Raw genomic sequence first — 17500 nt, 5'->3', positions numbered from 1 at the left:
GTCATCTTAATTGCGGTGAATCGTTTGGTCAGGAACACATTCTCTCTGACGCTGAGGTGGAGGCAGGAGAGGCTGGTGGAGGTAGAACTCAGAGGACGGGCTCATTGTAAAGCATGGAACGGAACGATACCGTTCCTCATTCCAGGTCAAGCATGACAATGAACCCGTCCTCCGATTTCTACGTCCACTAGCCTCCCCTGGGTGGAGGAGGCACAGCCTCCTGCATACAGTAAAAAGTAAGCAAAGGAAATGCAGACATTACAGCAGCTTATGCAGTCAAAACTGAGGGACTGCTAAGCAATCGACATGGCGATGGTTACATGGTGATGTGGTCGGTTACAGACAGGTTTCTTCTGAGGTTATATATAACGAGACAAACATGGAATAGACAACACTTTTATTTCTGAACGCTACTTGTTTCAAACCGGTCCCACAGAGATGCTATGCACCGCACAGCCTTGTGGGAGATGCTGGGGGGGAAACACTACTCGACGCAAAGACAACACAACCAGACATAAACTGACCAATAGCATGAATCCTTTTGGTCCTGCTTAAGCTAACAATGTGTTTTTGACAAACCAGGGGGGGGGGGGGTCATAGCCAATTCAATTTCAATCTACTCTAGAAATAATGAATACAGCGAATTTCACAACGGACTGAAATTGAAACGGGACTGACCCCAGATCTGTTTTCTTGATTCTACCAAACATGGAGTACCACTCTCTCCTGGGCCTGAGAGGAGGTGAGAGCCCTCTCTCCTAGCTGACTGCTACTACTGCAGGTTCAGTAGAGAGGCAGGATGAAACCTGGTCAGTGTGCCAGCCAGAGACACTACTGTGGTGGTACTGTGTGAAATAAACAATAAATAAATGTGTGTGTATTCACATTATGAGCTGTTACCACTGATCAGAGGAGGCTGGTGGAGGTAGAAATTGCTCATTGGAATGCATGAAATGGAATAAGGAATAGCGTCAAATTGATCAAATTGGTACCACGTCGACGGACATTCCGCATTCCGTTCCATGCATTGCAATGAGAACGTCCTCTGATTTCTACCTCCACCAGCCTCCCCTGCAACTGATCTAGGCCTGGACTGTTAAGTGTGTAAATTGTACTGTGCTGTTTTGTTGGTTTCACTAGCTTTCTCTCTATGGCTTAGATTAAATAAATAACACTTCCCCTTTTATCCCCTCCCTTGAAAAGAAAGGGACAGTCCACTCAAAATCCAGAGATATTTTCACATACCAAAAGTTGGAAAACATCTAACAAACTTTTGATTTCAGATTAACTATCCCTTTAATACCTACTACACACCACTTCTTTTTTAGAATAGGACTTTGGTCTATTCTCATTTTAAAACATCTTAATTAATAATTAAGTTAATCGCTGCAGCGTGGAGACATCAAACGTCTCATCGAACTCTCTCTGTTTTTTAATGAATTATTCGCAGCTGTCCTCCCACACGGTGAGTACATGATGTCCAGGCAGCCCCAGGATGAAAACACACGTGTGGCTGCCTGCTGTAGTACACATACCTCCCTGACTAAACCCAGCGTTCTCTTGGCTCGTACCAAAGTGCCAAACCATCAATAAATATCAGCCAGTCCAGGTTCCAGGTGGGCTATTTACCTCTAGGTGACACTGTGTGGTTGGGCAATAGATCTAGACCAAAGTAGAGAGCGCCTGATAGATAGTCACCGATGCCATCAGCTCTGGTTACATAATCCAGTCTGGTCAGCTGCATTACAATCCACCAAAACTCAAAATGATAATAATCATAATCATAATCATAATAATCATAATACTAATAATAACAACAATACAACTTTGAGAGACTAGGGACGACAAAAATGAAAATAACATATTGGCATAATTTATCCCCTAATAGTCACATAGAAACACACATCAATACGATGACATCACTGCTCTAGGTTGCTTTGGTCTTTGCATGTATATACATGGTGGGCACTTAATTATTTTTTTGGATCCTCTTTAGTTAAGATAGAAAATGGCTTTTGTGTACTGTACATGTTCTTTTAAAATAGCTATGTTTAAAACCTTTGTCCTTCCCCCTGCTTAGTGAAGCCTGCTGCTGACTGACTCAGCTCGCCTCCTGATGGACCTCCTCTGTATCCTGTTGCTGGCTGTGACAGCTGTGGGGAGGAGATGAATGAATGAATGAATTTTATTTGACACGTTTCTTAAAATAGGGTATACAGTTATCGGCTCCAAAGGAGCCTAAAAAGCATATATAAAAGAGAAAAATCCTTTGATGTTAAAAGATGTAGAAAGGCAGAGAGATAAAGGAGAGAGTAGGACAAGCAAGCAAAGACATTGGCAGGCGAATCAGCAGGACAAGGTTTGGCTTACAGGCAGTAGTTTACAATACACACAAGGATGTGAGATAAAATAAAACGAGAGAAAGACCATTATACAAGTAGATATCAGGAGGGAGGCTGGTGGTGGAAGGCTCATCGTAATGCACATTCTGGAATACAGAATGGTATAAAACATGTGTGTTTAACACTAGAACAGTGAGTAAAGACATTTTTTATATCTTTGCACTTGTTCAAATTTCAGGACCCTCCTTTCATGACTTTTCCTAGATACAGTATGTGTGTTCTACCACCCAGTATCCTTACATTTTCAAAATCACATCAGGATAAGCTAGTATAGCGCTATTTTGCAGTTTTTCTGTGTAGGAAGGAGGCTAATTTACAAGCGGCCAACTAGTGGTCGTTGTGTGTAAATAGCTGCTTGAGCATTGTAAAGAGGCGGCTCTTTTAGTAGGTAAAAAGGCACGGCTGTTCTAGTGTTAATACCATTCCTCGTTCCGTTCTATGTGTTAAAATGAGCCGATTTCTACCTCTAAACCGGCCTCCCCCTGGTTTAGAAGCGGAGAGAAGGACAAAAAGAGTGTGTACTCACAGCTGACGCATTGCACTTGGGGGTTCTCCCACTGTCCGTCTGCCATGCAGCGCACCACAGGCAGGTGGCGCTGTGTGAAGCCTGGGTCACACTGGTAGCGGACGATAGAGTTGACTGGGTAAACATCCCTCCTGCTCCCAAAAATCCGGGCGTTCTCCACCTCGGGCGGGGAGCCACACAAGACTGGGGGGGAGGGTACACAGGAGAACACCAGATGAGAATGAATCATCCATAGCCTTTTCAAACCTATTATTCATTCTATGTGATCAAGTGGTTTAATTCGGCGTGAAACAAATGTTTCTTTTTTGCAGGAACAATAGTCCCCTATCAGGGGGTGCATTACAATGAGCCTGTCCTCCGATTTCTACCTCTGCCGTCCTCCACTCTACTCGACGGCCCCCTCCCTCCTCCCTCCCAGCCCCGTGTTGGTTGCTGTACCTGGGCCTGCCTTGCAGGTGAAGGGCAGGTGGTAATTGCAGGGCACGTCGTTCCACTGGCCGCTCTCGTGCCAGATCATCACCACACAGTCCTCCCCGGAGTTGAAGTAGTTGTCCGGCTGGTTGGGCCTCCAGTTCTCATATTGCTGGAGGAGGGAGAGAGAGCAGGAAGATGAGAGCATCAGTGGTTGGGAGTCATAACAGCTGTGAGTGGAAAATGTTAGTCCCCATTCTTACCGACAGTAACTGTATCTCTCTCTCTCTCTCAGGTTTTGATTTGAGATCCTTGTATCCTTACTAGCTAAACTGGTGTTTGGTGTCCAAAGGCAGCACTGTATCTGAACAGTTGTAAACACTTGTTTTCAGTGGTGGAAGTAGATTTAGTAGGTTCAGTGTGTGTATGTGTTCATGTGGGTGTGCGTGGGATGTGTGCTTGGTCAAATGTAAAATACTGTGCTGGCTTAGATATTATTCACAGTGTTCACAGTGTTCTTTCCAGCGTGTGTGTGTCTGTGTGTGTGTGTGTGTGTGTGTGTGTGTGCGTGTGTGTGCGTCCAGCCAGCCACTGTTCTAGCAACTATGATGGATGCAGAACCGGGCCGGCCCAGAACAGCTCCGCTCTGTAGTGTGGATTAAGGTGAACTGTCTGACTCACCCTGGGAGACCCGTCTGTCCAGCGGAAGTCATTCTCCACTGTCTTGTCGTTCAGACCGATCCACTGGTAGTCCTGGGCGTTGGCTGGAAGGGGCGGGGGAAAGGGTAAAGAGATATCCAGTATTCTCTCTCTCTCTCTCTCTCTCTCTCTCTCACTCTCTGTCTCTCTCTCTCTTCCTCACATGCATGCATACACACACACACACACACACACACGCACACACACACCCACGCACGCACGCACACACACACACACACACACACACACACACCCACGCACACACACACACACACACCCACGCACACACACACACACACACACACACACACACACACACACACACGCACACACACACACACACACACACACACACGCACACACACACACACACACACACACACACACGCACACACATACACACCCACGCACACACACACACACACACACACACACACTCACAGTTGACAAAGTGCTGCTCCTCCGGGGTGTTGATGCTGACCAGGTGGGCGTTCAGGTCTCTGCAGCGCTGCTCGGCGTCCAGCCAGGTCTCTCTCTCGGGGAAGTGCAGGAAACAGTTCCCCTGGAACTTAGTCCAGCCCTCCTCGCACTCCTGCACATCTACATCCACGACAGCAGGGGGCGACAGTGAGACAAGAGGCCACCAGGTCCAGAAGATCTGACCTCCGTTCAGAGACTCTCAGTTAGGTGTAGTTAGTTAGAACTGCAGAGTCACTACCCATCTTCCGTCGGAGACTGAAGACCCATCTCTTCAGGTTACACCTTAACTGCTCCTCCTGAGACATTACCACCCCCCAGCACTACGTCGCCTGAGACACCTGCTTTTCCCCTATACTATGTCTCCTAAGACTCTACTGCCCCCCTTGTACTGTCTCTTCAGTGTCCCCCTTGTACTGTCTCTCAGTGTCTACAAAAAAAAAAGACTTTTTCACGGCAACTGCCAGTGGCCCCTGGCCTGAGCTAGATTACGCCTCCTGCTAGAACTGGTGAATTGATGATTCACTTCCTTAGTCAAATTTATTGATTGTAAGTCGCTTTGGAATAAGGCATCTGCTAAATGCCAAAAATGTAAATGTAAATGTAATGTATTACAGGGAGGGGATACAGTTGAAGCTCCAATGCGAGGAAGGCAGCTAGCTATTTTACGTAGCTTCCTTTTGTTCTTCAACAGTCACGATTTCAATTGCTCCAGGATCTGAGCTTCAATGAAAAAACACAAATTATATTAATGCCAACACATGGTTGATGGCTTCCTTCAGACCACTTCTGATTGATACGTCTGACAGGTTTTGATTTGAGGTTCTATCCTTTTAATCCACAACTACAGTGGTGTTTGGTGTCCAAAGCACTGTATATGAGCAGTTTCTTCTGCTCTTAATCAGCAACACACATTGATCTGTTTTACCAGGCATGTGTGTGTGTGTGTGTATGTGTGTGTGTGTGTGTGTGTGTGTGTGTGTGTGTGTGTGGGATGTGCTTCAGGCTGTAATTTGAAAAAGAAAAAAGAACCAATAGCATGTTGCAGATGCTGTGGTCCTCTGTGGCTCAGTTAGTAGAGCATGGCGCTAACAACGCTTAGGTTGTGGGTTTGATTCCTTCTGGGACCATATATACTGAAATGTACGCACTCAGTGCAATGTAAGTCGCTTTGGATAAAAGCATCAGATAAATAGCATATATTATGTTGTACATGTTGCTACATCTCTATGGCGAGTCCCTCACTATAGTGAATACTCAGAAGAACATGGTGAACACCTTGTGAATTTCCACTGTTTTCCTCCTCTGTAACATTCAAAGGCTTCATTCATTCCTTCACCACACCTAAATGACTCAGCAATTTCACAAAACATGGCAACAACTAGTTGCTTGAGGACACCTGCAGCTAGCGTGCTAGGAGAAACAGGAAATCGGCCCACACAAACGCAGTCCTGAGGCACGAAGCTGAGTGTGGAGAAAGTTGTGCGAAGGTGCGTGCTTAGACACTGATCTAATGTCAGTTCAGTGTTTTCCCCCCCAAATGCTTAACGGATTTGGTGAAGGTGAACTGATCCTAGATCTGTTAGTGTAAGCACAGGTAAGCACAGGTGAGTCCAACACCCATGTAACCAACCAAACCAACCAATCCCAAGCCAGCACCACCGCCACACCTGCTATCGATGCTAGCAAGCTAGCTAGCGATGACAGTTTTGTTTGGCCGCTACCTTACTCCTTGGTTGTTTTTGAGAGGTTGTTAGTACTGATTAGCTGAAGCGTGACCTCGTACCGATCTCGCAGTGGTCCCCTCCGTAGCTGGGCAGGCATAAGCATGTGTAAGAGTCCGCACTCTCCACACAGGTCGCTCCATTGGCACAAGGGTTGGAATGGCACACATCAACCTCTGCAAAAAAGGGGGGTGGGGGTAGGAGGGGGGTGAGACGGGTGTCTCGGGGAGGGGGGGGGGAGGTGAGGGAGGGCTGGGGGGGAGGCTGCAGGGAGGCTGGGGGGAAGGGGGGGGGGGGATAGAACACCTCTGAACTCATAGAATCCGAAATGCTCAAAGGTGCTGCAACGTTGTGATCCAGACTCACACTCTAGCCTTACTTTGTGAATAAACATCATTGAAATGGCACATTCACTTTCAATGATGTGCCACAGTTTGCTTCGCTCATATATATTTTGTAGTGTCTCTCAAGTGTGACTTGTACTCTTGGTATACAGTATAATGAACTAGAGAAAGTAAGGATAGTTAGGTCTGGATCAGGCACTTGTTGGGCAGCAGAACTTTGGTTCAGATCCATGTATTCTGAGGGTGAGAGGATCTCAGAAGTACCAGGATATATAGTACAGATGTACAGGAAGAGGACATGTGTACTCAGGGTTAGCAGGCATGCGACAGGAGGGAGGACGGAGGCTTGACCTGAGCCTATAGGCACAGCGGAGCAAAAACAACGCAGGGTGGAGAGAGTCACGATGAACACGTGTGATGGTGATGGAAAGGTCCGGAAGTTCCATGGAAAGGCTACCACACACACATTCATGTATTATACACACATGCTAAACACCCTGCACACAAACACACGCACACGCACACACACACACACACACGCACACGCACACGCACACGCACACGCACACGCACACGCACACGCACACACACACACACACACACACACACACACACACACACGCACACACGATGAGTGAGACCCAAAACCAGGAGCAGGCAAAACGAACGAACCAAGGCAAGAACAAAACACGAAACATCACAACACAAAACACACATCAGGACAGGAAAAAGAGGGACAAAATTAATTGTTAGTAAGTCAATTGCATTTCAAAAACAAGAGGCACCACCAGTATTCCTGAGGTAACTTCACATAAAGACAGTTGTTGACCTGTCCCAACACAACAGGGGAGTCTGACCATGCAAACAGCGATGAGAAAAAACAAACAAAAAGCTTTTCTTGCAAAGATGTGTTACAGTACGTCAAACATTTACAACACTTTGTTTTTATAGTAGACCAGAATAGATAAAGAGAGAGATGAAGGCAAGACATGAGCATAATTTCAGACTAGAATATTTTCTAAAAGCTGATCGTAGCCCAGCATCAGGACTCACCATACTGGCACAGACCAACACCGTCCTGTACTGAGCATGACCCGGTACCACATGGGTTAGGCTCACATGGGTTAACGATACCTGGGGATCAACATACAGTGTACAGAACATCAATAATGAATCCAAAAAACCAATAGGATATTGCATAGACACCACCGGAGGTAGAAATCGGAGGACGGGCTCATTGGAACGCATGCATTCCAATGAGACCGTCCTCCGTTTTCTGCCTCCCCTGACGGACGCAGAGGAGCAGTGAGATGCTGTAGCTCACCCTCCACTGAGGCTGAGGCTGGCTCCTCCATGACGGCTGGGGTCTGCAGAGAGATGGCGGCGGCGGTGGTGGCAGCTGCAGCCAATCCTGCGGGTGCAAGGGTGGGGCTTAAGGTCACATAGAACTCCCCGGTGGTCTCCACCAGTTCTGATCCCGCCCGGGCTTCCTCTGGCATGGCGGTGCCCGCTGTCAGCTCCCTCTCGCTGGATGGAGAAGACAGGACCACAGGGGGGAGCTCTCCAGAGTGTGCCCCAGATGAGAGACCACTGGTTGGGACTGTGTGGTCCGCACCGCTCCCTGAGTGGTGCCAACTGCCACTGGTGCCGCTTCCCTCTCCACTGATCTCCACTGGCCCTTTGCCCAGCTCCATGGATACCGTGGTCGCCGTGGTAACCTCTGTCATGACATCACCCGACAAGAAGGTAACGCCCTCCTCCTTCTCCCCGCTGGTGGAGGATCCAGATGCACTTCCCTGTCCGGAGCCGTAGAGTAAGGAGCCAGAGGCCTCCTGTTCCCCTGAAGGAGACCCGGTAAGATCCGTGAACCCTGACTCCACGAGGGTCACACCTGGGAAAAACCCTGAGCCACTTCCAGAGGCAAATCCAGATGCACTTCCCTGTCCAGAGCCGTAGAGTAAGGAGCCAGTGGCCTCCTTCTCTCTGGAGGGAGATCCCGTAAGGTCCGTGAACCCTGACCCTAAGAAGGTCACACCTGGGAAAAACCCAGAGCCACTTCCTGAGGCAAATCCAGATGCACTTCCCTGTCCAGAGCCATAGAGTAAGGAGCCAGAGGCCTCCTGTTCCCCTGAGGGAGACCCTGTAAGGTCCGTGAACCCTGACCCCACGAAGGTCACACCTGGGAAAAACCCGGAGCCGCTTCCCGAGGCAAATCCAGATGCACTTCCCTGTCCAGAGCCATAGAGTAAGGAGCCAGATGCCTCCTGTTCCCCTGAGGGAGACCCTGTAAGGTCCGTTAACCCTGACCCCACGAAGGTCACACCTGGGAAAAACCCGGAGCCGCTTCCCGAGGCAAATCCAGATGCACTTCCCTGACCGGAGCCGTAGAGTAAGGAGCCAGTGGCCTCCTGGTCTCCGGAGGGAGACCCTGTAAGGTCCGTTAACCCTGACCCCATGAAGGTCACACCTGGGAAAAAGCCGGAGCCACTTCCTGAGCCTGAGCCGCTGAGGTCACCACTGATCATCCCGGATCCAGAGCCGCTGAACTCCAGGCCGCCATGTCCTAGCTCCTGCCTTACGGTAGAGTGTCCGGTCGAAACCTCCACTAGTTTACCATCGATCAGCAGGATCTGAGTGTCCCCACTGCCGGAGCTTCCAGAGGAAGAGAATCCACTTTCCCCAGAGCTGCTGGAGCTGGAGTCTGACGTAGAGCCACTCTCCTCTGAGCTGAAGCCAGAGCCGCTGCCCGATCCGGACAGGTGGTCCCCACTGCCGCTGAACATTCCCGAGCCTGTCCCAGTCGGGAAGGTCAGGATCCCTGTACTTCCCTCTCCAGCCTCCAGGGGTCCCCCTGAACCTGAGCCCTCGCCGGAGAGAACACCGCCAGTCCCGGAGAAGACGACCGTGATCCCGGATCCGTCTCCGCTGAGGCCTGATCCAGACATATCTCCACTACCCGACGCCTCACTGGGAATGCCGGTGCTCCCACTGCCCGAGAGATCACCTGACCCAGACAGATCACCAGAATGGGAGAGATCCCCCGAGTGATCACCCGATAGACCTCCAGAGTGATCGCCAGAGGAGCCGCTGGCCCCTGACGCCCCGGAACCGGAGGCAAAGTCAGCCGAGCCGGAACCAGAAGCTGAGGACTCCACCGTGATGGGAGGAGTGATGGAAGGGAGGACTGTGGAGAGATAGAGAAGGAAAGAGAGAGAGATGGAGATAGAAGAAAGAGAAGGGAAATACTTTTAGAGAGGATATTCAGCATTCAGCATATTGTATAATATTAACTTTCTATAATCCTAATGTAAAATTCCATCTTAGATTGTGTATTGTTAAATCAAATAAAATTGAACTTACCTGGCCTCAACAAATCATGTACCGATGTGAGGTTCACTAGAGCTTCTTGAATCTCTGTGATGTTCAGTCCTGTTTCATTGGCGAGAAGATGGATGTCCACTACAAGAAAGATAAATGAGTTTAGGTTATCATAAAATTATGAATGTTCAATATGATTGTATATAATGCTTTGAAAGTGACTTAAAAAGCCATAACTATGTCTGATCATGATATCAATATATGGCTTGTTCACTTATATAGTAGCTGGCTGCAGTTGTTTACCTCTGAAGCAGTAGGCATCGTATCTGGCGTACAGGTCTGGGTAGGTGGTCTGGTTGGGGTGGGCATACACTATGTGTACCCCTGCCTTCCCTGACCCACACTGGGCCCGGGGGTTGTTGATGGGGTAGCGGACACTGCGGTCGATGAGCCAGCCTGCTCTGCACTTGTCGAAGCCCAGTTTCCAGGCTGCATAGAGCTCTCCGGTGGAGGCCAGGGTAGCGTTCTGCTCCTGACAGTGAGACAGAGCCTCGTCATAGGTGAAACCCTCAGTGGAGCCAACGTGGAACAGCTCGCCTGGAGGACAGAGGGAGAAGAGAGGGATGGAGGGGGAGAAAGAAAGGATGAATGGATGCGGGGCTGGTAAAGAAGAGAAAAGAAGGTGTGATGTTGTTCTAAAAATGAATCCTACTGAACTGTATGATGCTACCAGGCCCGGCCCGAGGGCTTTGGTGGCCCTAAACAAGGGGGGGGGGGGGGGGGATAGAGGAGTTTTTGATTGACGGGTGGTAGCTTGCGCTACATCGTCGACGCAAGTGTGGCCCCTCTAACGGTTGTGGCCCTAAACAACTGCATATGTGTTTATGCCATCGGCCGGCCCCGGGAGCTACTGTCGTGGTTTGGGATAAGTTGTAATAATCTCTTAACATTGATAAAGCTATTCAAGCAACTTATGATGAACCAACAGTCAGTACTGTACTGTACATTTGGACTCTATACTGTATACGACTACTATACTGTACACTGACTACAAATAAGCTTGCATTCCATGCATTACAATGAGCCTGTCCTCAGATTTCTACCTCCACCAGCCTTCACTGATGGACACACACCCTAAGATCCAAGGTCCAAGGATAACATGAAGCACAACAACATCTCATTGGGTTATAATTTGGGGGCAGCTCACCCTTGAGTCCATCAATGTAGCAGTAGACGTCGTAGAGCTCGTCAGCTGGTCTCAGACCGTAGGACCTGACTCCTGGCAGATGCTCCAAGTCCCCATAACACTTCTCACGGGGAGAGACAATGGGGTACCTGAGGAGGCGCATGAGGAAGTAGCATGAGGAAGTCGCTTTTTTCCTTAACATGTGTGTGTGTTTTTGCGGGTGTGCATGTGCACATACAAGCATGTTTGTGTGTGTGTGTGTGTGCGTGTGTGTGTGTGTGTGTGTGTATGTGCTGACTTGACTCCTACCTGACAGTCTGGTCCAGGAGCCAGCCTGCGTCACACTGGTGGTAGCCAGCCTGGTGGGCGGCGAGGAGCTGCTCGGGGGTGGCGATGGAGGCTCCCACACTCTGACAGGCCAGCTGGGCCTCTACGAAGGTGAACGTGTAGCGGCTGGAGCCGGCACGGTAGTGGAAGACCACTCCTACACACGGAGAGGAGGACAAAGTCTCTCAGGTTCTCTCATTTGACATTTGAAATTCATTATTTTTCTATTTTTCTTTTAAGCGTCTCTAGAGTGTAAAAAGATTAGATCTTAGATAATCTGAAGAAAAAACCCCAGCCTAAGTTCATAGTCTGTCAATTATGATAGCGATGCTACACGTCAGATTTTTACACTAAAAGCCACCGCCTACTGTATCAGCTCACTGACCTGTGAGTGACTGGTCCCAGGTTCCCCCGATGACCTCACTCCCGACATCGGGCCTGGCGGTAACTCTCTCCACCACCTCGGTGATGACCTCTGTGACACTGGGGGGCTCAGGTAAGGGCAGCTCCGTGGCGTTCTGGCCCAGGTAGGTGAAGTCCACACCCGTGGGCCTCTGGGTAACCAGCTCCCCTCCGTTCGCCTCGCTCTCCGTTGTCGTCTTCTGGAAGAACACCTCAGGAGTCCCCGTCACCGTGGCGACGCTCAGCACGCCACTCCCTGCCTCTGTGGTCGTCGGCAGCATGGCCGAACCCTCCTCGTCAGAGGATTCTGGGTAAGACAGAGGGTGAAAAGGGGGGTGAAAGGTTTACATGTTATGGATGTCTAGGGTGGTTCATCACTCAAACAGTAACAAACTGTTTTAACCCAATGCCATATATATATAGGTAAACAATAATAAAAACATGAAACGTGACAAGGTTCCCATTGCCATGGCAACCCACACTACCTGTGTAGCAGAAGGCGTCGTAGCGAGACTCTGGGAGAGGATATCCTGTCTGGTTGGCATGGAGATACACGGTCCGCACCCCCAGCAGCCCCCCTCCGCACTGCGGCCGGGCGATGTTGATGGGGTAGCGTACGCTCCTGTCCCCCAGCCAGCCGGCGTTGCAGACGTCCAGGCCGGCCTGCCAGGCCAGGTACAGCTGGCCCGTAGTGGCCAACCGGGCCCCGTGTTTAAAGCACTGATCCTCAGCCTCGGGGAAGGTGAACTTAGCCAAGGAGCCAGAGTAGAAGACCCGGCCTAGGAGGGACGAGTGGCGACAGAGAAGAAACGACGATAACATTCAACAGGACCGACTGGTTGGTGCATCATCTTGAACATCAGTTTTCATCATGTCCTGATGCCCGCATTCTCATTCATCCAACATGTCTGATCAATCTATCTTCTATTTTTCCAGTTAGGTCACTGACAACAATGCTCTTTTACATTTTTCATAATAACAACAATGACAACGACAACAAAAACACATGGGAAAGAGCCAGGAGGTCCTCTTAGGGTACCTGTCATCTTCTCAGCGAAACAGTACACGTCATAAGTCTCGTTGGCATCTCTCACGCCATAGGTTCGCACCCCAGGGAATTCTTCTTTGTCGCCATAGCAGGCCACACGTGGGTCATGGATCGGGTACCTTCGGTTCAAAGACACTAGCCGTTAGGATCACATCAAATCTACACAAGCAGTTTCTGAAACAAATAATTATTATACGGTATTATAATGACAGGATCCTATTTGGTATCACTCCAAAACGCTCTGTCAATACAGAGGGTCTCTCGAAGAAATCTTTTGGATAAGCTGACTAATGTCCATGGTGCTTGTGAGACATCAGCTCCAGAGGTTTAGCAGGGAGAGGGACCTCATCGTGAGCAGGTGGTCAACAGAGCAGGGGAGATCAGAGGAAGGCAAACCCAATCTTGTGGGTTCGGCCAGGGGTGAAAACGAGGACAGGAGAGGCTGTGTGTCTCTACAGGAAATGACACAGTCAGAGGCTCAATTAAGGAAGTGACACGCTCAGGAACCAAAACTCTACAGGAAATAGAAAACCTTAAAACCAAAATACTTCACAGCATCGTCCTTTATGTACTGTAATTGAACTGGAAGACAGAGGCAGGTTAGCTAGTCCTCCCACTTATCTCCAAACAATATCATCTCCTCTCTATGCATGATCTGACAACTTTATGACAGGTGAAAGCAACCTGGTGGATATGCAAGCCATTTGTTTTAGCCTGTCCGGTTCTTTAACTTCAGTGCAGATTAAATAAAGCAGACGAGAAGAGGAAACCTCTTATAGACTATTGAGATGCACCCACTGAGTTTTTTTACACCTCTGCTCTAGCACAGATATACACTCACCGAACACTTTATTAGGAACACTATACTAATACTGGGTAGGGCCTCCCTTTGCTCTCAAAACAGCCTTAATTCTCTGTGGCATTGATTCCACAAGATGTTGGAAACATCCCTTTGAGATTCTGGTCCATGATGACATGATTGCATTGCGCAATTCCTGTCGATTTTTCAGGTGCACTTTCAAACTGTGAATCTCCCGTTCTACCACATCCCAAAGGATTCAGTCCTTCCAACTCTATCGGATTCAGATCCGGTGACTGGGAAGGCCACTGAAGAACACTGAACTCATTGTCATGTTCATGAAACCAGTTTGAGACACCCATTACACCATCTGAACGAATGAGAAGTTGTACAGGTGTTCCTAAGTAAAGTGTTCGGTGTCGAGTGTATACAGTTTAACACAGTTGAGGATGGCAGGTCACTGCCAGAGAAACCAGCAGCTGCCAGCAAGCAAACTGGTTCTGTGGGAGCCAACACACGGGCATCGATCACGAGGGCGTCCCACCCTAACATAGGTGGACGTACTCAAGAAAGATGCAGGAGCGGAAAGTACCGGCGAGCTAGCCAGATGTATGGAAGATCGGGATGACTGGAAGCGCCGATGGGGGGCTCGTCCGAGGACGACCTAGTAGTAGTATGGACCTGATGGTCTGGTCAGAGAGCAGTATAACACAGTATAACTGACCTGACAGTCTGGTCAGAGAGCAGTATAACACAGTATAACTGACCTGACAGTCTGGTCAGAGAGCCAGCCGGCGTCACATTGGTGGAAGCCCTCATCGTAGGCTGCCTGCAGCTGTTCTGGGGTGGCGATGGTCGCGTCGTTCTGGATGCACGCCGCCTTGGCCTTCTCGAAGGTCAGAGTGTAACGTGTGGTGATGGCCCGGTAATGGAACACAATACCTGAGGAGAGACACACGCAGACTTTACAGTAACCGTGGCTACAGTACAGCATCTCAAATGACAGCTTATTATTCCCCCCATATACAGATGTATATACTGGTTTACTACTTTTGATCAGAGCTCTTATTACAGTATGTGGCTCTGTGTCTACATATCATATCATATCAAAGATAACATTCTTCATTCTATTCCGTGCATTACAATGAGCCCGTCCTCCGATTTCTACCTCAACCAGCCTCCCATGATCATATCATCAACATATAACATAGGCTTGTCATATCAGGATGACAGGTCATCTGATCATACATGCAGAGGTTGTGTCACCTGGGCGTGGCCTCGACACAGCTGCCGGTGGAGCCAAAGTAAATCCTTGAACACGATTTGTCTTGATCTTTTCACTTCCTGGATACTTAGAAGGTCAGATCTAATACATCTAAGCTAAGTTCCTATCGTATAGAATTCCTATCAGCTAGCCTGTGAGGGACACTAACATTTGTATGTTCTTGTGTATTGTATGCTCTTTGTGTATTGTTTTTGTATGTTCTTGTCTTTGTTGGTCTTTGTCTACCAACGAGGACCATGTTGGAAACAAGTGTCTCAGTACACTTTTATGTGCTGTCCTCTGGCTACTGTACTGTCTGTACTTTTAACCCCCCCAAAAATAAATAAATCAACATTGCCTTTCCTCCCTCCCTCCCTACCTTGAACTTGGACGTCCACGGTATCCAAAGAGAGACAAAGTAAACCCTTGAACACGATTCGTCTATCTTTTCACTTCCTGGATACTTAGAAGGTCAGATCTAATACATGTAAGCTAAGTTCTTATCGTATAGAATTCCTATCAGCTAGCCTGTGAGGGACACTAATAACATTGCCTCTCCTCCCTCCCTCCCTACCTTGAACCTGGACGTCCACGGTGTCAAAGCCGTCCTCGATGCCGTGCTGGACCTCGCAGCGGTAGGTGCCGGAGTCGTTGGAGAGCAGCTCCGTGATCTTGATGCTGGCGTCCGTGGGGGTCTGAGGGTAGCCCACCATGTGGACCCGGTCCAGGTACTCCTCCTCCACCCGGACCTCTCCGTCCATGGCCACGAGGATCACAGTCACCTGCTCTTTGGTGACGCGGCTCCATTTGATGCGGTGGGACAGGGGGGCGATGGTGGGGGCGCCTGGGTCGTGGACAGTGTGGTCCTGGAGGTAGGTAGGTAGGGAGGGAGGGGGTGATAATGGAATATGTGACAAAGTCTGATCATTGGTCCGCATGTCGGCAACCAAAACATTTTCAGACTTTTCTTTTGAAACACGGAACTACGGAAATACGGAAACTCGCTAGTTAAGTCAAAATACTCCAACTCAATGGATTGGGTGAGTACCCACTGCTACCTAGTTAACTAACACTATTTTACATTGTTAGCAGGCTCACAAAACAAGCTGTGTTAGTTGACTAGCGATGTGTCATTGATTTTCAACAACGCTGAAATGTATTCACATTTTTCGAAAGAATCCTGGATTCTTGGACATGAGGACCAAATCAGACTGTGTCACATATGGCATCACAATAACTTAGCTGGTTGGTTTATCAATTGGTTTATTGTTTTTTTTTGCTTTTTTGATCTGATTTGATTTATTGACAAAAATACAAATACATAGGCCAAGCAATGATCCTGCTTGTAATTGTCAGGGATAGAGCGAAAGTCTGTGACTTGTTTCCGTCGCTGTCCTTGGTGTTAAAAAGGTCCACGAAGGGAAGGGGCCATACCAGCAGCCACTCCCATACAGTACAACAGAACAAACAGACAAACAGGTCGTTGATGTGCGAAGACGAAGCGCATCAAAAACAACAAACAAGTCCATAAAAACTTCCAAGACATACTGCGTGCATATAATTTAGCTTGGAACATACAAGTGCTTCTCCTGTCCTATAACTATACTCTATTTGGTTTACAGTGGAATGTTGCTAAACAGCTGTATTCTGATCTTAGCCTTGAAAGCTACTGTACTGTCAGTTTCTTTGATGTTTTGTTATGGGGACACGGTGTCGCTAGCAGGAGGCCCTACCTGGAAGTAGCAGGGCAACACCAGGGTGCCGCCCAGGAGAGGCCTTTGAGGGAGCTCCAGAGGGATGCTTACACTCAGGATATCCTCAGGGTCTGTGGGAGGAGAGGGCAGGCACACACACACACACACACACACACACACACACACACGTATGCACACCCGCATACACACACACACGCACACACACACACACACACACACACACACGCACACATACACACACACACACACGCACACACACACACACACACACACACACACAAACATACAAATCAACAAATAAAGAGTATGTCATTTTACGGACATAAAACAGGGAGTCATGCGCCTGTAGTACATGCTAGTGAGTTATAAATGAAACTAAGTAACTGTGCTCTGTGAGACGTGGCTTCATGTGACCACTTACCCAGAAAGGAGGTTTCCTCGTAGGTGAACGTAGCCGAGATAACTGGCAGACACACACATAGTAATAACAACCACCTATTCATATTTTACCTGGAATTAAAAGAGAAAAAAGTTACTAGTCTTTTGTAAGATAATCATAATCATATTATTTTCAATGTAACCTCTCAGATAATTACTGTATATCACTATTGATACAAATTGAGGGGCCTCATGTGTCCCAGGAAAAAAACAGAGCAGACCCTTCCATTATGAAGATCCTGACACAAAGAAATGCTCATTCGGTCACATACAGTATACACTAATAGAAGCTAATTATTCTACACTTCCTGCTAATCCAACAAGATCCTGGTTCGGATCATGACATGAACCCAGTCAACTAGCTGCAACTACAAGTCGGCAACCAATCAAAATGTTCAGACTTTTATTCTGAAAGTTTTA

At 48.4% G+C, this 17500-nt stretch overlaps 1 protein-coding gene across 1 annotated transcript; it reads right to left on the bottom strand.

Moving 5' to 3' along the window:
- Positions 1–2076: 2076 nt before the first annotated feature.
- On the bottom strand, positions 2077–17145 carry LOC308165796 (aggrecan core protein-like; the record flags this gene model as incomplete). The annotated part of the gene is made up of 19 exons (XM_080539956.1): positions 2077–2153; positions 2929–3111; positions 3367–3511; positions 4021–4103; positions 4480–4638; positions 6302–6415; positions 7637–7717; positions 7908–9767; positions 9944–10042; positions 10205–10498; positions 11109–11236; positions 11397–11598; positions 11839–12123; positions 12302–12595; positions 12856–12983; positions 14431–14605; positions 15502–15793; positions 16661–16752; positions 17064–17145. 19 exons carry the CDS (start codon positions 17143–17145, stop codon positions 2077–2079), a joined length of 4773 nt encoding a protein of 1590 aa, XP_080396082.1.
- Positions 17146–17500: the final 355 nt, after the last annotated feature.

This window comes from Nansenia antarctica (assembly GCF_963989245.1).
Source record: "Nansenia antarctica genome assembly, chromosome: 9".
NCBI lineage: Eukaryota > Metazoa > Chordata > Actinopteri > Argentiniformes > Microstomatidae > Nansenia > Nansenia antarctica.
Note: the sequence above shows the minus strand (reverse complement) of the source record. Positions and strands in the feature narration are given on the sequence as shown.